The sequence below is a fragment of the Felis catus genome, chromosome B2, assembly GCF_018350175.1.
Source record: "Felis catus isolate Fca126 chromosome B2, F.catus_Fca126_mat1.0, whole genome shotgun sequence".
NCBI lineage: Eukaryota > Metazoa > Chordata > Mammalia > Carnivora > Felidae > Felis > Felis catus.
Genome location: NC_058372.1, coordinates 86,485,881 through 86,509,061, shown reverse-complemented (window position 1 = coordinate 86,509,061; position 23,181 = coordinate 86,485,881). Strand labels below are relative to the sequence as shown.

Here is a 23,181-nt window from a genome sequence, read left to right as displayed (position 1 = left end):
CTTAGCACTATTTTCTATAATGACTACATATGTCTTTTTAAAGAAAAAAAACATTTAATGAGGTATAATTTACATATCATAAATCCCATCAATTTTACAAAATTAAGTCGTTTTAATAAATTTATAAAGTTGAGGAACAATCACTAATAGTTCTCGAGTCTTAAAATGTTTCCATCACCCAAAAAGTTTCATTATAGATATCTGTAGTTAATTCCTGCTTTCACCCCTAGTCTTAGAGAAACTGATCTGCTTTTGGCCTCTATAAATTTGCCTTTGTAGAAATTTCACATAGATGGAATCTATATGTGGTCTTTTATGTCTGGTTTCTTTCACTGAGCATGGTTTTGAGGTTTGTACATTATGGAGCATGAATCAGTATTCATTCCTTTTTAATGATGAATAGCATTCCACTGTATGGAGATACCACATTTTGTTTATCCATCCATCAGTTGATGGACATTTGGATTATTTCCAGTTTGGGGCTATTATGAATAATGCCACTATGAACATTTGTGTTCATGTCTTTGTGTGGACATATCTCTTCATTTCTTTTGGGTAGATCCCTGTGAGTCCTTTTCTTTTATAGTAATTATCTTTTAAATAAGGGAAAATATAAAGAAAATGACCTAGACTTTCTTTTTCTGACTTTATATATTTTCCCTGTTTAAGTCAATTATGCCTGTGTTCTGGTTTGGGTTTAGTCTATGTTTTTATTTTTATGCATATAATTAAGAGACTTTTAAGTTATTCCAAGTAACTCAATCATCTATTGTTGATTATTCAAGATGTTATAAATTTTCTCTATGACAAACTGGGAGAGCAAAAACATTTGTCTGAATATTGAATTGATATTTAAAACCCCTATGTTTGGGAATTTTTGACTAAATTATTATTTTTACCAAATTCTTATGTAGGTTAATTTGTTTTTCATTAAATTGCTTTACCCTACTTTTTCAGCTAAATTATCTAGAATCCCTAAACCAATTAGGTCCATTTAGGTGCTCAGTGAAGTTTGCTCTCCTCTGTTTATAATCATTACAACTTTCTCATGTTTTGTTTTTTTGTGTGTCTTCTGTTCCCTTCCACCTGAACACATCCCTACAAAAATGTAGAGGGCTCCTGGAAGGACTTTATCTTAAAATTTCTGGGCTCATAACATATTGTGGGTGTTCAGTAAATGTTTAATCGAATTTCACATAATTGCTAGCTTTTTTTTGTACACTAAAACTTAGCTGTTGAATTTCTATTTCAATTTGGAATACAATGTAGTTTGGTATACCTACATATCTCGCTCTTATAATTATTTCCTACTCTTCTTTCTGGCTATCTATAACAACAACAAAAACCTTTTTTAAATCAGAGATGGAGGTGTTTTCTCTGAAGTTAGACCAGGAAAGTGGGGTAGTTCCTTATATTTGAGAGACAAATATGACAATATGGTACCTTAAGTGGAACTATCTGGAAGCCACAAAGCCTAGCAACATCTTTTAAGGCTCAGAATTTATTTTTCTCTCATGGTTTGATAATGCCTCTACACAGAGAAACTCAGGGCTAGTATGAGTCAGAAAAAATATTATTTGCTGAACCTGATGATAACTACACTCACCACAATACTTAGCCAAAGAAAAAAGATAAATGTTTGTCAATAAGAAAATATAATTTTAGTATTTTTAAAAATGTTTAGTTATTTATTTGAGAGAGAAAGAGAGCATGCACATGCACACAAGCAGGGGAGGGCAGAGAGAGAGAGAGAGAGAGAGAGAGAGAGAGAGAGAGGGAGAGAGAGAGGGAGAGAGGGAGAGAGGGAGAGAGAGAGGGAGAGAGGGAGAGAGAGAGAGAGCGCATCCCAAGGAGGCTCTGTGTTGTCAGCATACCCCCCTCCCCCAGCGTGGGTCTTGATCTCACAAATCACAAGGTCATGACCCTGAGGTGAAATCAAGAGTCAGACACTTAACCAACTGAGCTACCCAGGTGTCCCTATATTTTTAATTTTTTAATTTTCTGACCAAGTAATATATATAAAGAGCACAAAAGTTACAAAACTGAAGCCCCCTCCATTTTTATCACTCAGCTACCCAGTTCTTTTCCCAGAAACAACTACTGTTATCAGTTTCTTGTGTTAGGAGGGTGATTTGGTGCAAGCTGTCATAGCCTGTATGGAGAAAGGAGAGCATCCACATAAGGAAGAGAGGTGTAGCAGCAGTGGGAGCTCAATCACATAAAGGGGAATTAATTAAATAAGTAAACATATCTGACCCTTGAACAACGTGGATTTGATTTGCATGGGTCCATCTTATACATGATTTTATATATACACACACACACACACACACATATATATGACAGTACTATAAGTGTATTTTCTCTTATGATTTTCTTAATATTTTGTTTTCTCTAGCTTACTTCACCATAAGAATATGGTATATAATACATAAAACATACAAAAGATGCATTACTCAACTATTTGTCATTGCATTGGTACGGTTTCTGGTAAACAGTAGGCTGTTAATAGTTAAGTTTTTTTGGGGGGGGGTCAAAAGTTATTTGCAGATTTTCAACTGCAATGTGGGTGGGGGGTAGATGCCCCTAACCTCTGCATTGTTCAAGGATCAACTGTATATTAAAAATAATGGGAGCTACATTTCTCATGGTCAAAGAAGGGAGTTGCAAATATGGAAAAGGAGACAACTAGAACAAAACTAATGGAGGTTTGGAAGGGAACTGGGAATATCAGTGTGAACTCATGGTTTTTGATAAACATATAGAGAGGGGTGTATACACATGTGCATGTGCATCCCTTAACTTGTCTGCTAAGATGGCTTGGGAGCAGTGACAAACAAACAGCAATAAGCAATTTATGTCCAGATCTTGGTCTGTAAATAGTACACTAAAAAGACCTAGGGTTCTTTGGGGAAATGGCTGATTCCAGGGATGGGACAAGGAAAATATGAACTGAGCCTTTCTGTTGTACCAGAAAGAAATGCTCCAAGAATGATGGAGACATATTAAAGGACACAGAGTACAGCCTGAAGCATGGACCAATAGCTAAGTCAGAGCCCATTAAAAAATATCTAAGTAATGATAATTATAAATTTTAATCCAATGAATAAAACAGGGAGCCAGGAGTCCATAGTGATTTATAGAAATAAATAAACTGAAAGTTTGATAAAAAAGAGGATCACTTACCTGATCTCAAACTGCCCTCCCCAAAAATACTTAATTATAAGGGAAAAACAAGTATTTTTATGAAAAGCCTAACAGATATCTGCTTATTAAGAAGTTATAATGTACATCATCAGTAACTACAAAATCTATACTGTTTACCACCTGATAGGATTCAATGACAAGAACACACAATTACTTCAGTTATACTCCTGTCAAAGATGCATAACCTGAATATCAGAATGAAAAAATAGCAAACAAAACTGAACATTTTACAAAATAAGTGGCCTGTGGTCTTCAAATTGTCAAGGTCACCAAAGTAAAAAAAAAGACCAAGTAAGTGTTCCAGATTGAAGGTGACTAAGGAGACATGACAATCAAATGCAATGTGTGATTCTGAACTGGATCCTTCACTATAAAGGATATTATTGAAAAACTGGTAAAACATGAATGAGATCTAAGGAGTGGATGGTAGTAATGTACCAATGTCAATATTTTGATGTTTGTATTACAGTTATGCGATTGTACAGGACAATGCCCTTATTTTAGGACACACAGACTAGAGTATTTGTGGTGTTGGGACACTCTGTCAGGAACTTCCTGTCAAACAGGACAGAAAAAAAAGGTTCTCTTGTAATTTTTCTGTAATTGTGAGATGATTAAAAAAAAATGGTTGCATTAAATTGCAAGCTCTGTCCTCTAACCTAGTCTTTTATACCAGTGCCTTAAATGTATTAAGTACTCAAAAAATGCTGTGATTTGCTGAATGACAAAAATAAATCACTGTGACTGCCATGTAAAAAAAAAATGTGCTGGAAGGTAATGAGAGAAGAAGGGAGACTGATTAGAAAGCTACTAAAATTGTCCAGTTAAAAAAATGGACTAAAGTGGGGGGAATGGTCATAGATAGGGAAAGTATATAAATATTTAGAATACAGAATTCAAAAGCCTTTGTGTTCTGAAAAAGGGGGTGATGAACAAAGGATGATGTAAAGGAGGACTCCCAGGTTTGTGGCAAAACCAACTGATAATAACATTTACTAGTAAAATGGAAACAAAAGTGGAAGAATAAATTCAGGTGGTGTGGGGTGGGGTAGCTCAGTGATAGTGAGTTATTTTAAATATGCTGAATTAGAGGGACTTCTAAAATATTTCAATACAGATGTGGGGTGGGTAATAGAAGTCTGAAATTTAAAAGAAAGGTAGGGCACCTGGGTGGCTCTGTAGGTTAAGCATCCAACTCTTGATTTTGACTCAGGTCATGATCTCATGGCTAGTGAGTTCAAGCCCAATGCTACTCTGATAGTGCGGAGCCTGCTTGGGATTCTGTCTCTCCCTTTCTCTCTGCCCCTCCCACACACAGACACTCTCTCTCTCTCTCTCTCTCTCTCTCTCTCTCTCTCTCTCTCAAAATAAATAAATCACTTAAAAACAGAAAGGTAAAGTCACCTAGGAAGACAGTGATGGACTAAGAAGAAAACATGGCCTGAAACAAAACTTTAAAGGGTAGAGAAAGGAGAAAGAGACAGAAAAACGTGCCATATAAGGCACAACCAAAGGAGTAAGAAGAAAGCAGTAAAGTGCAGTATTAAAACAACAACAACAAAAGGAATGACAACATTTCAAGAAAGAAAGAAGGAAGAGGTAACTGGAATTAAATGGTGCTGCAAAGTCAAGTAAAACAAGGGCACAAAGTATCCACTAGAGTTCATGACATTGACATTATTGCTTTGTAAGTTGGTAGAAGCCAGATGGACGAGTTGAGAAGTGACAGAGGTAAGAAAATCGAGATAGTAAATGTAGACATCAACTCTTGAGAAGGTTCACTTTATGGAAACAAACAAAACAAGATGGTAGATGAAGTAGAATATGGGGTTGAGAGAGGTTTGACTATTTTAAAATGGGAGAAATCTGGACATGTTTAAATACTGATGGGATCCAAAAACCACTGAGATACAGTTAATGACACAGGAGAGAGGAGATAATTAAGAATGTAGGTTTTCTTAATTCTATATTAGAGTGTCACTCAGGCTCCAAACATTTCAGAAATTCTCACTTTAGAAAAGTTAAAGTGATTTTGAAATTAATACGGTTATTCATTTGAGTTATAGAATGTTAAATATTTAGTAAAAAGGGTTCTAAAATCATCTAGCCCCATCTGAGGCTCGAAGGACTTACTTATGTGACTGACTTATCTGCTGCAGCTCACATGGTTATTATGCAATAGAATGAGGACTTCTTACTTTAAACCGCAAGCTCTTTCCGTATCCCAGGATGACTCTATATACTGATTTGGGTATTCTGCAGACCTGCATCTGGGGTCATGAGGATGATTAAGGTAGGGAGTGGGAGGAGATGTGGGTTGAAGAGAGTTTGGCTACATTCTGGGGCTCTGGAATCTTCATTCCCAGAAGCTACCTACCCTTCTATATGTCTAAAATCCTAGAGTCCTGAATGAAATTTTAATTAAAAAAAAAAAAAAAAGAAAAAGAAAAAAGAAAAGAAAAAATACCTGATAGAACAGAAAAAGCAAACCATGATCAATGAAATATAAAAATATACATAATTTATTATTATTATTATTTACTTTGAAAGAGAGACACGAGGAGGGAAGGGGCAGAGAGAGAGACAGACAGACAGAGAGAGAGAGAGAGAGAGAGAGAGAGAGAGAGAGAGAATCCGAAGCAGGTTCCATGCTGTCAGCACAGAGCCTACCGTGGGGCTCAAACTCATGAACCATGAGATCATGATCTGAGCTGAAGTCAAAACTTGGATGCTTAAACCAATTAAGCCACACTGGTGCCCCAAAATACACATACTTTAAAACAGGCTTACCGGGTAATAGCACTGAACAGTCCACGGATGCGTGCTTTATGTCGAGCTACAAAAGCTTCGGTAAATATTACTCCTCTGTTATCAAGATCAATGTGTCCATTAATAATTCTACCTAGTCGCTGTGTTAGTGCCTGAGGGTAAAATGCGAATTTTTATCAATTTGAAAGAACAAAATTCTAAATATACATTTGTATAGCCTTATTAAAGGTACAATGCATGCTGTTGTTGTATTAACCACATGATTGAGAAATTTCAACAAGCACAAATTTATAGGATGTATAAGCTAAAATGAAGATTTAGATCTAGGAAACTTCAAAATCTCACAGCGGGGCAAAGAACCGAATGAGTCAAATAGATATGTTAAAAGGCTTAGCTACATGGTAAGAAGGGCTTTTTCTAATGTAAAATAAAATTGAATGATTAACCAATTTTTCTAGATATAGGCAGCCTGAAACATAGACAGTAAGACATATACATGGGTCTTGAAGACTCTATCTGGAGCTTCAAACACTGAGTAAAATAAATGTTATTCCAAGATTCTGAAACCTAGGGAAATGTAATAACTAAAAAGTTACCTTCTCTGATGCAATTATCAATAAGTTACTTGTGCCCAGAGATCTATACTAGCAGACATGATTTCCTGGTAACCCCAAGAGAGTATTTCTCCATAGCTACATTATGACTGGGGTCAGGTACATCTGAAATAAGTCTGGACATATTTCCCATACCAAGATAAGTTAAAACTACTCAAGGCAGCCTGGCTGATAGTTTTCTGGTATAAAAAAGTGCATTTCAAACCATTTCTTAATGACTTTTTAGAATACTGCCTGTAATATTCAGAAAAACTAGAACTGAAAAATGTTAAGAAACCACATGTTATTTCCAAAATGTGTCAACAGCACAGTTTTATATGAAATCATTTGGGGCTGTTCTGATATCTTTAAACAGTGTTCTAAAAATTTATTTTTTGACTTTCTGTGATCAACATATATTTGCCCACTTAAAATAGAACTTAGGCTCCTGATATGCTCTGTAAAACAGATCTGTATTCAAACTGTATTTTAGATGCAATTATAGGAAGTCACTCTCTTAAAATGGGTTAGTAAATCTGTTTGTATTATAAATTAATCTCATGCAATTATGGTTTGGTAAATTTTTGTAAGTTGGATTTTCTTAAAGAGATATATACCTAAAAAGAGATTTGGCTTTTCCCTTATTTATTCCAGTAAATACAAAACAAAACCATCATTTATTGAGTACCTCCATTGTGCCAGACATCTCACTGATACACCATATATATAACCTTATTGAAGTCTATGAAAAAGACAATTATTCCCATTTTAAAGATACAGAAATTCAAATACAAAAGAGGTGAAATAATTTTCCTAACATTGAATAACTAAACAGTGGCATAAGCAGAATAAAATCAAAGTCTGTTTAACTCCAAAGCACATGCACTTTCCAGTATACAAAATGAATGTCTATAATTCTAAAATGGCAAACTATTTTAAGAACAAAGAAATAATCATTTCTAAATGGTCTGTCTCATCAGAGCCATCAATGTATTGGAAGCATCCCCAAAATATACAACTACATCAATAAACACTTGCAAAAAGTTAATGGTACGAAAGTCTAGTTTTTTTCTTCCAATTAAAATTCTTTATTTATCTGAAAAGACACTAAGCTATTAAGAAAAAGTACCTGTGTCAGAAAGTTTCCAGGAAGATCATAGGTCTTACATAGTTCTGATATGGTGACCTGACCACTTTCTTGCAATTTATCATTTACCTCTTCTGCTAACCGATCCAAATAGTTGCTAATAGTTAAAGAAAAAAAAATTACAATTATTTTCCTCTTTTATGCGCAATAAGGTATGCTCACAAAATAATGAATAAGGTATGTTTAGGTAAACATAAGTCATTATTCATATTCTGAAAATTATTTTTCTTATCAATGTAATTAATGTAAGGTTAACCAAATGATAAATGCTGGGATTTTTTTAACTATGTAAATTCTGCATTTTTCATTAATATTTTTGGAACAAATTTGCTTTCAGAATTAAGATCATAGAGGAAAGATTGTAAGAATTACATTTATGCTGCTTTAATAGAAAAAAAATCAGTTTTTATTATTCCCAAGTACTCCATACAATTAAGCACTTACTTTTTTTTCTTTGAGAAAGAGAAAGAAAGTGAGTGGGAGAGGGATAGAGGGAGAGGCAGAGAGAGAATCTTAAGCAGGTTCCATGCTCAGTATAGAGCTGAGGCAAGGCTCAAATTCATGACCTTGATATTGTGACCTGAGCCAAAAATGAAGAGTGGGACGCTTAACCGACTGAGCCACCCTGGTGCCCCAAGCACTTACAATTTAAATATAATGATCCTAAAAATGAAAATCAGCACTTGAGTTCTAAATAAAATGCCAAACTGGTCACAATTGTTCTAAATTTAAACACTATGGAAAAAAAAAAAAAAAGAAACACAAAAAAGTGCTCCTAAATATTGTACTTACTCATCTATCAGTTGTCCCAGAACTAGCTGAACATGCTTTTCTGATTTTACAATGTCACCAATTCTACTTTCAATATGAGTCAGATCCACATTAATTACCTGGAAAAAAAATAAAATTCTATTAGTGATAAGTTCATATTGTTTCTTAAGTTTGAAACTATATATTAGAACATTTTTTTCTATGACTTTTATTTTTATTTTTTTAGTTTATTTATTTTAAGAGATAGTGTGAGGGGGATGGGGCAAAGAGAGGGAGAGAGAGAATTCCAAGCAGGCTCTGCACTGTCTGCACAGAGCCTGACGTGGGGCTCGAACCCATGATTGGTGAGGTCATGACCTGAGCTGAAACCAAGAATCGACAGAGCCACCCAGGTGCCCCAACGTATCTTTTTAAAAACTTACTTTCTCTTAGATGAATTTCAAATTAATTTGAAATACTGTCAAAAGTCTCAGTCAAATAAAAATTAGAGGTTTATTGCTTATTTACTTTTATTTCTGAAATACATTTTCACTTGTTAGCAAAGTTTGCATTAAGAAACTGTATTGTCATACAATAGGCAGGATTTGCACAAGATTTTCCAGCTTCTTGGATATAGTGTAACTTGTTGATGACATGTGCTCTTATATTTTATAAAAATATCTTCTTCTTTTTAAAATATTTCTTTACTCCTTCCATATACTAAAGTAAACATGAACATTATTTTTCTCCCTAAATACTTAAACCCTGTTACAATGAAAAATCATAATTATGAGTTTACTTGGTAAAGAATAAGCAAATAACTAAGAAAGAAGAACTTATTAAATTAATTCAGTATGTCAGAACTTATTAAATTAATTAAATATATTAGTGTGGGATATAAAACTATTTCTTCACAGATATACAAAATAAGATACCAGTATTAGTGAATTCTTAAGTTATAGTATCAAAAAATTGAGAAAGGAAAAAAATTTATAAATTAAAAATGTACCTGTTGTAGATCAACAATGTTTACTCGACCTTTAAAGAAAAGACATTCATTGACTTTAATTCATGTGTAAGTATACACCAGACAAAAACTGTAAATTTCAATAGATTTACATCTTGGACAGTTGAAGTCCCCCGTCTTCAAAGCACATAAAGCTACAATAATTACTGTTTTCAAATGCAAACCATTAGCTGAATACATCCTCATGGCTGAAGGCACAGGCAATAATTTATTTTTGAAGTTTCATTTGTCACATTAGGCCAATAACGAACATCAATTGATTGATACACAATTTGGCCAGATCTATGGATTTAAGATGGACTTCCCTGGCAGAATTTATCTATTGTACCAAAGTGATACTGACAATTAAATTCGGATGAACTCATTTAAAACATTTTTGGAATGAGTAGATTTCCATGTATTGGCAAAAGAAGTCTGTCAAGTATTCCAAATTATAGCTAATATTTTATTAGCAATATGGAGGAAGATGAACCAACACCAAGGGTATATCTGATAACATCTAATGAAGGGCTGTTTTCATAGTTGCTTATATTTTAATCAAAGTGTTCAAATTTGCTCAGTAGTTTGTTCAAATTAAAAAAAAAAGAAAAAAAACTTCTTTTATATGCTTATAATTGCATTTCCCATGATATATAGGTATAGCACCATATCGTTTCCTAATCTGCAAATACTTAAAGGTAAGTTTTTTTAAAAAAAGTGGCAGTATAGCTCTAATTTTCAACAATCTATAATCCTTCAAAATCTCTGTTCTCATTTCATAATTACCACCTGATAATAGACAGCTAAGTACCCTCCCCTGCGTCATGCAATAAATTCATGAACTGTGAATAGGAACAGTTGATTAATTCACACACAGAACACATAACTCAAAATAATAAAAGATGCTATTTTGTAAAGTGACGATATTTGACTTCATTTAAATTATATGATCATCTTTACCTGAAGCTATTAAAAACATTAACGCTGATTTCCATATTAACAATTGAGAAGAGTGTCCCACATCCTCCAAATAATTTATTAGTTATGCTTTATAAGTTTTTTCCCTCTTCCAAATAACCAGAAGAAAAAAAAACTAAGGAATTACTTACCTCCTCGGACATGTAGCTCATCTCTCATTTCTTTACTAATTTGGGCTGGAGTAATATATTCCTTCCCATCAAGTGTGTGAACTACATCTAGCTGTTTCTGAGCAATCAATTTATTCACAATCTCAATGCAGTTCCTCTCTGACAACCTGAGGAAAACAAGAAGTTTTAAAATGCACTTGATACATTTGGTGCTTAACAAACTTAACAATGTATGAACTTTTAAAAAAAATTTGGGTAAAGAGTCACTAAGATCTACATTACAAAATCTGTATCTTTGATTAGTAGAACCATACTGATTCAATGTGTTAAAACACACACACACACACACACACACACACACACACACACACACACCTCTCTTGGGAGTAAGCAGGTTTACATAAACTTAAATCATGTACCTAACTGGTACAAACCATTCTATTACAGAATTTCAAGTCTGCTCTCTCCTACAGGCCTGCTTGTACCCTTCAAATCTGAATAGAAAAGTTAGCACATATAATTTAGGTAGCACATATAAATTAGGTAGCCCTACTTTTACTTCAATTCCCAGTTTAAGTTCAGTAAAAAAACCAAAACCAAACAAACCGGAATTTTCTTTAAGTGTATAATTGCCTACTACTATTGGTCTGTAGGCAGGGGATATGGCCTAGGAAAACCATGACTGCAACTGTTATCCAAGCTCTTAAGTATGTGCCCTAGTTTGCCCTCAGTACTACAAAATACAGTATTAAGGGATTAAGGTCTTCAAGCCCCATTGGGAACAAAAACATCGAAGTAAGAGATAGTCAATGGATAAAAAAGGATTCTATCAACATTGTTTATCTGTTCTGTAATATTAAAAAGCAGAGTTAGGGTGCCCAGGACACAATCCCGCCAGGGTTGGTGGGTTTGCAAGAAATGTCAGTGTCCGGGAGTTCTTAAAAATGACGGATGGGACCATGGGTCTGGCCTGGCACACTCTCCTGGTGGACAAAAAAGGCAAAATGTTTAAAGGGTCAACACGGCATTTACAAAGTACTGCATTTTGTTGTTGCCTCTCCCTTCCAGCTCATTCTAGGTCAGGAAGTGCATAATAATCAATGATGCCATAGGAGGTTATATATAGGAGGTAAATAAGGATCTGAGGGACACTCTTAAGACAGTGAGAAAACAGCTTTAGCCATCAAGAGGGCGGGGCGCGGCAGCACTTGGCTAGGGCATGGCTGGGGGCGGGGGATGGTCCGGGGCGTAGTAGCTTTCGGGTTTCAAAGCTGGGAACTATACTTGGAACTGCAATCCAGGCTCGAGGAGGAAGGTGAGGGCGAAATCGGTGACACAGCCTGGGAAGGTGCGGGGTCCAGAGCCAGGGATCTGCGGCCTCAGATCTCGGCGTGACTACCCAGGGGCTATTTTGGATTCTGCAACGAAAAGGGAGGGTCAGGCACCTCTGTGTGGCCTCGGCGAACTGCGCCCGCTGAAAGTCAGCCGCCAACCGCCTGATCTCCTCCCAGGCGTCCGCCATCCCGGCCCTACTCGCAGAGGTTCCGAAGAACTGCCGACACGTCAGCCTAAAGGAAGCGGGAGCCGAGGCGGAACGGGCCGCGCGGAGGGACAAGAGACTCCTCCCCCGACGCAGATACCGAACGCGCGCGCCCCGCTCCGGCAGGGACGGGCCGGAACAGCCTCAGCCCCGCCCACCTCACGTGGCGGGGAACGTCCTGATTGTTGTGAGGCGGAAGGGCCTTGTTTGGGAGCCAGGTGGCTAGGTTCCTGGAATACTGCAGGCGGGACGCAGGGGGGCTCAAGTTAGTAAAGTGTTACTTTAGGTTTTTGTATTGTCAATAGTGTTTCAGAGCAGTGTTGATCAAATTAACTACTTTTATTTTTCTTGTGCCCTTCATTTGTTTTTGGGGGAGGAAAGGGGGAGGAGATGTGTCTGTGCCTGCGATTAGTATCTCTTCTTCGCGGGCTATTAAGGAGCAGTCCGTAGTGAATTATGTTAATTTTTATATGGACACAGAGCAATTGTACCTTTTGGGTGACAAATGGGAGACAGTACTGAAGGTAGGTACTCTATTTTTTTGCACAAAGATGACGAATTTGGTTACCGTTAAAGGTTGGGAATTGTTTCCTGTTATTCTAGATTTAGAACGTCATTCTTTCCCGTTTCTCCTACAGGGAATATTGGCTCTATCAAGTAATGAAATAGGAACATATGATAATATGCATATATAGCTACCGATGAAATGGAGGAAGCAAAGGGCACCTTTATTTTGCTTTACTCTGCATTGAAATCAGTAAAAGGTGGGTATTTACTCTGAAGTAATTTAGTCTGAAGTACTCATTCTCTATCAGATACCATGGATTACGTTGGTTGGTAAGGCAGATATGATTTTGCCATAAACAATTTATAAGTCTAATGAAGCAGATTTTTTTAGTACTTAATATAAACTATAAAAAGTAGAAAAATAGGGAAAATATAGCATACCATGTGATCACTTGGCATCCAAACTTGTTACTTACTATATAGGACTCTGTCAGCCTGGAGTCTACTTTTTGGCAGCATCAGCTGCTGCACACCACATGTGGATTGTGGCCTAGACACACCAAACCCTTTCAGTATCTTTTCTGGAATGCCTGTCCTATTCTTCACTGCACCATGCCCCCATTTATTTTGTAACTTATTTTTCCATGATGTCCCAGATTAAATAAAACTCTTCAATGAAGCCTTTTTTTAATTCCTAAAATTATTGTAGGAATTATATATATGGTGTCTAGTAGCTAAATGCTATTATTGTCTCTAATAACAAGCAAAACTACATTGCAATTTTTACTTACTACGTCTCTAAGTCTGAGCTCCTCGGTGCTCCTTAGCATTAGTATGACATCGGGTACATAGTACCCTGGTATACTCCGTATAGGTTAAATGAACAAGTCAGTAACTGTTTTGGTGCAGCATTTTACTTTGGTATAGTAATAACATTTACATTTATTTCTAAAAAGCAATAATTCCTAAAAAAGGAATAATTACTGATTGTATTTTTTAGATCCTAGACTAAAATGGTAGCCACTAGCAAGATGAAGCTATTTAAAGTAAAGTTAATTAAAATTAAATAAAATTATACCAACAATGAACAAGTGGAATTTGAAATTGAAAACACAATACAACTAGCATGCCCAAAATTACATTGGCACCCCCAAAAATGAAATACTTAGGCATAAATTTAGCAAAATATGTACGAGATCTATATGAAGAAAACGACAAACTTTGATGAGTGAAATCAAAGAAGAACTAAATACATGGAAAGGTATTCCATGTTCATGGATAGGAAAACTCCAGAAATCTTATATTTTCAAGATGTCAGTTCTCTTCAACTTGATCTATGATTCAATACAATCCCAATCAATTTCCCAACAAATTGTTGGGTGGATATTAACAGTCTTATTGTGAAGTTTATATAAAGAAGGAAAATACCCAGAATAGCCAACACAATATGGAAGAACAAAGTTGGAGGACTGACACTACTGGACTTTAAGACTTACTATGAAACTACACTAATCAAGATAATGTGGTATTTGTCAAAGAATAGACAAATGCATCAATGGAATAGAATGGAGAGTCCAGAGATAGACCAATATAAATATAGTCAATTAATTTTTGAGAAAGGAACAAAAGAAATACAATGGAGAAAATACAATCTTTTTGACAAATGTTACTGGAATAATTGGATAGTCACACACACACACACACACACACACACAAATGACTATAGATGGAAAACTTAAAGTCTTCATAAAAATTACATTTGGAGTGGGTTGCCTGCGTGGCTTAGTGGGTTGAGTGTCCAACTTGTGATTTCAGCTCAGGTCATGATCTGAGGGTCATGGGATTGAGCCCCGCATCAGGCTCCGCACTGAGCACAGAGCCTGCTTGAAATCCTATCTCTCTCCCTCTGCTCCTCTCCCCTGCTTGTGTTTGCACTCTCTCTCTCAAAAAGAAAATTACATTTGGATCATAGATCTAAAAGTAAAATGCTACTATAAAGCCCATAGAGATAACAGGAGAAAATTTAGATGACTTTGGATATATCACTGACTTTACAGATACAATACCAAAGGCACAACACATGAAAGCAAGAACTGATAAGCTGGACTTGATTAAAATTAAGAACTGGTCTGCTAAAGTCAAAGTCAAGAGAATGGAAGACAAGATATAAACTGGGAGAAAATCTTTGCAAAAGACATTTCTGATAAAGGACTGCTATCAAAATATATGAGGAAGTCTTAAAACTCAAAAGTAAGAAAACAAGGAGCCCAATTAAAAAATGGGCCAAAGACCTTAACAGGCATCTCACCAAAGAAGATGTATAGATGGCAGAGCCACCTATAAAAGGATGCTCTGTATCATGTCATCAAAGAAACACGAATTGAAATAAGATATCACTACACAACTATCAGAATGACCAAAATATGGAATATTGACAATACCAAATGCTGATGAGGATGTGAAGCAATAGGAACTCATATTTGTTGCTAGTGGGAATGCAAAAAGGTACAGCCACTTTGAAAGTTTGGTGCTTTCTTACAAAATATAAAAATACTCTTACTCTACAATTGAACACTTGCACTCCTTAGTATTTACCCAAAGAAGTTGAAAACTTATGTCCACATAAAAACCTACACACAGATATTTAAGGCATCATTATTCATAATTGCCAAAACTTGGAAGCAGCTAAGATTTCCTTCAGTAGGTGAATGGATAAATGAACTATGATACATCCAGGCAATGGAATATTATTCAGCACTAAAATGAAATGGGCTATCAAGTCCTGAAAAGACATGGAGGAACCTTAGGTGCATACTGCTAAGTAAAAGAAGCCAATCTGAAAAGGCTACATACTGTGTGATTCCAACTATATGACATTATGAAAAGGCAAGACTATAAAGGCAGTAAAAAGACCATTGATTGTCAGGGGTTGGGGAAGGTGGAGGGATGAATAGGCAGAGCCTGGAGGATTTTTAGGGCAGGGAAAACACTATGATATTATAATGATGGACGTGTGTTGTTATCATACATTTGTCCACACCAATAGGATGTAGGACACCAAGAGTAAGCCGTAATGTAAACAATTAGCTTTGAGTCATTATGATGTATTAATGTAAGTTCATCATTTATAACAAATGTTCCACTTTGGTGAGGGGATTTTGATAATGGAGAGGCTACATATGTGTGGGTGCAGAGAATCTAGGGGACATCTTTATACCTTCCTTGCAGTTTTCTCATGAACCTAAAACTGCCCTTAAAAAACAGTTTAAAACTTTAAATAAAATATAAAAGTTAGTCCTTCATTCACAATAGCCACTTTTCAAATGTGCAATAGCCATATGTGGCTCATGGCTATCTTATGGAACAGTATAGAAAACCATTTTCATCTTCAACAAGAGCTCTATTGGACAGTCCTGGTTTCAATCTTTGATAAAGGCACACATTTGTTCACTCTGAAATCATGAGACTCAAAACAACTATCTGCACCTAACAACTATACCTTAACTGCAGTATCAGTTATTTTGAATGGGGAATAAGAATGAAAGGGGACTATTTCAATGTTGGCTAACATCATGATAAAGAGTAGAGGAGCTTTAAGTAATCTAATGTATGAATAGGATAATGGTAAACAGTACAAGTGGCTACTGAATAAGAGATGAAAGATTCCTCTTAAGAACAAACTGTATGTAGACTTGGAAAATATGAGCTTCATTCCTCTAAAAAAACCTTTCTAACAGCTTGTGTCTACAGACTTAAGTCAAATTTTTGACACGTATATTATGTGGGAAGGACTCATGGTCCTTCACTACACTAGGTACATGATTGTGTACGGACGCTACACTAGGTACATGATTGAGAAACCATCCTCAGATTCATTTTAAATTCAAAGGCTAATAAAATATTCTAACATTTGTAATGTGGATTGATGGTTTCTTTGATGATATGAGATGTGATCCTGTAAAATTCCTCCAAGGTAAACCATACTTTTAATAAAATTTGAAGACTTTTTCTTTGTTTACTAGAAAATAAAACAATAAAATGTGAAGTACTTTTTCCAACTCAACTAGGAAAATAAACCCAAGCAACTGCAAAATGTGTATTCTTAACCAAGTCATTGCAGAGAAATTACAAAGATATTGTGTTAATATTGTCACTGATATTACCTTATTGTAGTTAGGGATTTAACAAGCACCTTGATACCACCATCAAAAATGGCAGTTCAATCTTATACATAGAAAGCATCAATACCTTTGGAAGCTACTATGATTTATGGTTGAAAGAAAAGCCAAAAGTTCAGAAAAAAGAAGATGAAATTGAAGAACTAGAAATAAGGGAAGCAAAGAAAGTATAGAGGGTGGAATAGTTAACAATACCTCTACGGGGTCAAAGAGAATGAAAATAAATGCAAACCTGTTGACTATTAGAGCAAAGAGGTTATGACTTTTAAGAGGGGATTTTTTTTTTCCTGCTATGATAGCAATGGAAGTTAGATTGTAGGATACCTCAGGAACAAATGTGAATAATGGGAGCAAGAACAAAGAACTGATCAAGTATTAAATGAATAGAAGATAAGTCAGTGAAAAGAGAGATTACAATAATGTTCAAGAGGTAGGCAGCAATTATGCAGGGACCATAGAATCACAGCGTATTAGGGCAGGAAAGCCTCTTCAGATCATTCATGCTAGTATCCACCCACAGTAATAATTTCTCTGCAAGGCCCTGGCAGATTATGTACTTTTTGTGTGACCACTTGAAGTGATGAAGTATTCCCTTCTTTGCAAAGTAGGTTAATTCATTTTGGGACAGATTTAACAGAAATTCCTTCCCTATACTAAAGCAAGATCTATTTCTTTGTAACTTCTGTATTCTTTCCTTGAGTCAGCAGAATGACTCTAATATATCTTTCCCATGACCACTCTCCAGATATTCAGTATGTCCCTCCTGTTTTCTTTCTCCAAGTTTAGCATCTAAGATCCTTCATTAGATCTCCTGAAACAATTTCCAGACCTCTAGATATCCTGGCCATCTTCTCTTATTGAACTCTAGTTCCCCAGTATTAGCTTTTGAAAGTGATGCCCAGAGGAATTTAGTATTTTACACACAGTCTGAATAGAGCAGATGACAGATTAATTTCCCTAGATATTATACTTCTGTTAATTGGACTCTTGGCTTAAATTGAGCTGGTAATGAACTGTATCTAAATTGCTATCAAACTAGGTTTAGTCAACTCTGTATCTGAAAAAATTAAATTTAATTTGATAAATTTCACCTTGTTAGCTTTGACCCATTCATTCATTTATTATTTCAACAAATAGTATGTGAGATCTACTATATGCCAGTGTTTTACCGTGGGTGTACCAAGAAGAGCAGACTGTTCTAACTAGTTGAAATTATTTCCAAAATTAAATGTCCTTCAACATTGTTATTTCTGCCATCACCTGCCATCTATAAGTTTTTAAAATATAATTAAGTTTTTTCATTCTAGTTAATAGCAAAATTGATTACGAAAGAAACAAGGATATAGTCTGTGATAAGTTGGTGACACTGGTATGTTAGGATTCTAGATTCAAAAAATTTTAGAGCTAGAGGGAACTTTAGGGACATCTGAAAGTCTGATTCATTAGTTTTATAGAGTTAACACATACCTTTGAATATGATTGTCTTAAATACCATATTTCCCCTTTTGTTTAGGGGAAGATGGTGGAATGCCAACTTGTTTATGGAATTGCAGAATTGAAATTTATCAGTCTTGGAAAAAACTTTTCAAGACTTACTCTTAAAGAACTCTTGCTGTTCCATTAGTAATCACCATTTTCTTTATCAAAATCCTACAAAGCTATTTAATAACTTATTTTAGAATATTTTTTTGCTTTCCTATATTTTTCTTTTTATTCTCCTTCCAAAATGAGATTTAAAATTCTTTTTGATATTTGTAGGTTTTGTTGGATGGGGGAGCAAGTTTTTGTTCATTGTGACCCTTCATCTTTATCAGTAAAGCAATAACTGGCATCCCTTCTGCTTCACATCACTTTATCATTGGTACATAACCTTTGTAGTCTGGCCTATGGAGTCAAATGCATGTACTTTATAAACTATAAAATTACTTATCTATTTATGCTCCCCTTACTCCTCACTAGTGTTGTGACTATATTGTCAGAATTTCATTTTAGAGCCACATTTTTGTGAAAGTTGTTCTGCAAATATATTTATTCCCCAAAACACTAAGTAGTCTTTTGTTTCCAAGGGAACAAATTCTATATTAGTCTTTTCTGGTTTTGTTTCCCCCCTCTCCCGCCATTTCTTCACAGTGCTGTATTTAGAGCCAGACGTATTAGCTCCAGGCATCAGTTACTTTCCTGAGTACACTTCTCCACGGTATAACTGCCAGGCAAAATGACAAAAAGTCCAATTTGGAAAGAAACAAGTTAGTGTTCTTGTCAGTGCTTGGACGTTGTTCTCAAAGAAGCTAAAATTCTTCTATTTTATCAACAAAATATGATGTAAAGGACTATATTGGCAGTTTGTATCACTGCTAAGGTACTGGTGTGTAGAATGGTATGTAGAGTTAATAGTCGTAGGGACACATTCTAAAGAAATGTATAGTATCTGTGTTTCCTCCCAAACAAAAAGTCACACTGGCTCAAATCTCCAGGAATGATTTGTGTCTTTCTTCTTCTTCTTGGTACCTTTTCACCACTTTCACCTACTTCACCCACATCTAACACCTAACCTCTGGCAACTGACAAGTGTGTTGTCTGTATCTATGAGTTTGTTTTATTTTAGATTCCACATGTATGTGAAATAACATAGGATGTGTCTTTCTCTGTCTAATATCTTTCTTCTTTATCTCTTGCTCCTTCTCCTCTCTCAATTTTCTCCTCCTCCTCTTCTTCCTCCATGTATTATTAGTTACACCAACAAGATATATGTTGTAAAGAGATTGAAGACTTTATAGTAGCAGCAGTGATAACATCTGGAAGTTGTGAAGAGCCACGGCTGGTATACCTAATATTCACCCTTTTAAATTCCATTCTGAGATTGTTTCAGAAAGTAAGTTCTGGTCAAGCTCCTAAAGGTACTCCAATCAAGAGTAATTGGTAAAAATGTCTTCAGATATATAGATGCACAGTGTACGTTATTACAAATCTTTACGGCAATTCTTGTGTTCTCTTAAATTGATTTGTTTCTTTGAATCTTAAAATCTGTGCTAATGTTTTAAGCAGATTGACTGTGTTTATGAGACAAATACTATTGCTGATACCTGTTATTAATCATCATAGTAACTATACCCCTGTGTAAGTTTTACATGGATTAAACACTTAATGTCTTCCTTATATCTGTTTGACCGTAGCAATTCCAATTGATTTCATTTGGTCAGCAAATACACAGCACATAAGCTAACACTCTTCCTTTTAGGACCTAGAGTAGACCACTAATCAATTACAGCATTTGTCTTGCTAAGCCTGGAAATGCCTCAGAATCCTTCTCAAATAATGTTCCAGCCAACTGCTAACAATATATTAAAGTTGGCACTTGCTATGAAATATATTCCCCATTCCAGAGCAAGGCCATACTTCTGAGAAATATCCTAATGTAAAAAGACCTCTGGGCAGTAGCATCAGAAATATAAGGATCACCAGTGAAGTATGTCAGATACTTCTCTGAATGAGGAATTGTATCAGGAGAATCAGATATAGATCCTAATTTCTCAGGAGCCAGGAATTGACAGAAGAGAATTCTGTTTTAGACTTAGAGTAAATGTTGCACGGAAACAAAAAGAGAAAACATACTTTGGGGGTATATCTATAGATCTCTAAATTGTCTATCTGTGTGGCCACCACTCAGATTCCCCTTATTCTACTGAGTAGTTTTTTGTATTGCACAATGGTGCTTAATTGTGATGTCATACATGTTTCCTGGAGCTAATACTCCAGGAGGTAGTGAAAGGGGACACATATGTTTTTAGTTTTGTTTTTCCACAACATACAGGAAGGAGCTTCTTAAAAGTGGGAGTTCGTTCTTTCCCTAGTGGTTCTTACTGTTTGGTTTCAGGAAACTTGTGGTCTTAAACATTTTGAGGATCTCTCAAAGAGCTTATGTATATGGGTTATATCTATTTATTGTGTTAAAATGGAAATAAATTAAAATAGTTATGAACAATGACTGTAGTAAAATGAGTGTTAATGTAAATAATATGTATTTTTTGTAAAATTAATCTTGTAGAACAAAAAATTTAGTGAGAGGAGTGGATTTGCTTTAGGTTTTCCCAAGTCTTTTTAACATTTGGCTTGTCAAAAGAAATTTCAGAGAATTTCACTTGATATATTTTATTGAGAGAGAAACAAACTATTCATAAGCTGGGAGACTTCAAAACTAAAACTGGTGGAAGCATGGCTTTCAGTAGTTATAGCTCAGTTTATAAAGCATGAATGAGGAAGTGCATTGTTTTGTGATTTGTTACTAGAAGCTTACATTCCGTTTATGGTAGTAGCACTCTATATGCTGATTTGTTTGCATATCTTCTTACTTGGTTGGCTAGGAAGCTGTAAAGTCATGCTTATTTGAAGGAAATGTAAGTTTTATTTAAGGTTAGAGTTGGCATTTCAGGGAAATCAGGGCAGTTTTAAACTTTGATTATGTGACTATAAATGTTTGGTCCCAGGGGTATATTCAGATTGTGCCCTTCATTTTGGATTCTTTTTAACAGGGTCAATAGAAACTTTTTCAGTTTGTTACGATATCACACATCATGTAATTGCTGGAAAACTTCACTGTATGCCAATGAAAAAAAATAAGCGTGAAAAAGACAAATAATGATGTAATACCACTTTGACAATAGTTTGACATCATAACCTCTGAAAGATTTTAGGGACACCAGAAGTTCCTTACTGACACTTTCAGAACTGATGCTTCAACCTTTTCTGTGATGACTGCTGACTTGATGTAGAATGAATGTATCAAGTCTCCTGCTAGGGCTGTCCTTGGCATTGCATCATTTAAAAGAATCAGGCCTGTGGAAACACTATAATCAGCCAAGATAATTCATTCAACTAAATATTTATTAAAGACATTTTCACAACTTTTACAATATTTGTATTCATAATTTAGAGAAAGTGTACCCCTAAATACAAGCAAAAATAGAGAGTTAAGATCTGGGGAAAAATAATGAGGTTTTCAGGCTACATAGCTCTGTAAAGTTGGCTCATTCATTTATTCAATGCTTATTTACTGAACACCTATTCTGGGCAGAGGGGATACATAAATGGCTAAGACAGCTCTAGTTGTTACCTTCCTCTGAGCTCATAGTCTGGTTGTATAACTTGCACCCCAAATATGGCTTTTAAGCAAAACAAAAACAAAAATGAAACAAACAAATATGTCAATTACAGGATTATCACCAAAAGGTAAAGAGGGACCCTCAGGGAAACCAAAGATTTTTGGAGATGTACTAAATAGTTTGCCTACAGTAAATGCCACGATGGACTTTTTAAAGCTGTTTGTTCATAGCCTCCATTGACGAAAGCTGAGGATGAGACAACACGCAACTCAGAGTATCACAGAAACTGCTTTCTTTGAAACAAGCATTATCATCCATTTGTTGTCAGTCTTATAAGATGGTGACTCTAAAATGAAATTACTGGGGCGCCTGGGTGGCGCAGTCGGTTAAGCGTCCGACTTCAGCCAGGTCACGATCTCGCGGTCCATGAGTTCGAGCCCCGGGTCGGGCTCTGGGCTGATGGCTCGGAGCCTGGAGCCTGTTTCCGATTCTGTGTCTCCCTCTCTCTCTGCCCCTCCCCCGTTCATGCTCTGTCTCTCTCTGTCCCAAAAATAAATAAACGTTGAAAAAAAAATTAAAAAAAAATAAAATGAAATTACTTTTAGGGGCTCCTGGGTGGCTCAGTCAGTTGGGCGTCCGACTTCGGCTCAGGTCATGATCTCGCGGTCTGTGATTTCGAGCCCCGCGTCGGGCTCTGGGCTGATGGCTCAGAGCCTGGAGCCTGTTTCCGATTCTGTGTCTCCCTCTCTCTTTGACCCTCCCCTGCTCATGCTCTGTCTCTCTCTGTCTCAAAAATAAATAAATGTTTAAAAAAAATTAAAAAAACATAAAATGAAATTAGTTTTGTTTTTTAGATCCATATTTTCATAGTATAGCCTCTACTGGTCCATTAGACCTGTAGTGCTGCCTACCAAAAATTAGTCCCAAGGTTCTACCTTATAGCAAGGGGACCAAGAAATGTGGAGAAACCCAGACTATTTGATGGGAAGTAAATGTCTGATAGAGCTGGAACTGTATTATACAGCTGAGGGAGTATTTCTTTAGATGGAAGGATTTTTGTTTTTGTTTTTTCTAGAATGGGAAAGAATGGTCTGTGTTATGGAGTAAATTGTATTCCACCCCCCCACCAATTTATATGTGGAAGTCCTAATCCCAGAACCTCAGAATGTGACTGTATTTGGAGATAGAGTTTTATTTTTTTATTTATTTATTTAAAAAAATTTTTTTTTTCAACGTTTATTTATTTTTGGGACAGAGAGAGACAGAGCATGAACGGGGGAGGGGCAGAGAGAGGGAG

At 35.7% G+C, this 23,181-nt stretch overlaps 1 protein-coding gene and 1 long non-coding RNA gene across 4 annotated transcripts in view; one reads left to right on the top strand and one right to left on the bottom strand.

The window, feature by feature from the left end:
* The window catches only part of UFL1 (UFM1 specific ligase 1), a 33,627-nt gene extending 21,490 nt beyond the window's left edge, over nt 1-12,137 (bottom strand). The window contains exons 1-6 of the mRNA XM_006931895.5: nt 12,006-12,137; nt 10,582-10,727; nt 9,476-9,504; nt 8,509-8,606; nt 7,699-7,813; nt 5,998-6,128 (exon numbers count right to left, since the gene is read on the bottom strand). Coding sequence (XP_006931957.2) covers nt 5,998-6,128; nt 7,699-7,813; nt 8,509-8,606; nt 9,476-9,504; nt 10,582-10,727; nt 12,006-12,082 — 596 coding nt within the window. The 5' untranslated portion in view covers nt 12,083-12,137. The remainder of the gene's footprint in view (nt 1-5,997; nt 6,129-7,698; nt 7,814-8,508; nt 8,607-9,475; nt 9,505-10,581; nt 10,728-12,005) is intronic.
* An 86-nt stretch (nt 12,138-12,223) lies between these two features.
* The window catches only part of LOC111560501, a 46,749-nt gene continuing 35,791 nt past the window's right edge, over nt 12,224-23,181 (top strand). For all 3 annotated transcript variants that reach the window (XR_006598068.1, XR_006598069.1, XR_006598067.1), the window contains exons 1-2: nt 12,224-12,624; nt 12,739-12,864. This is a non-coding gene — a long non-coding RNA (uncharacterized LOC111560501). The remainder of the gene's footprint in view (nt 12,625-12,738; nt 12,865-23,181) is intronic.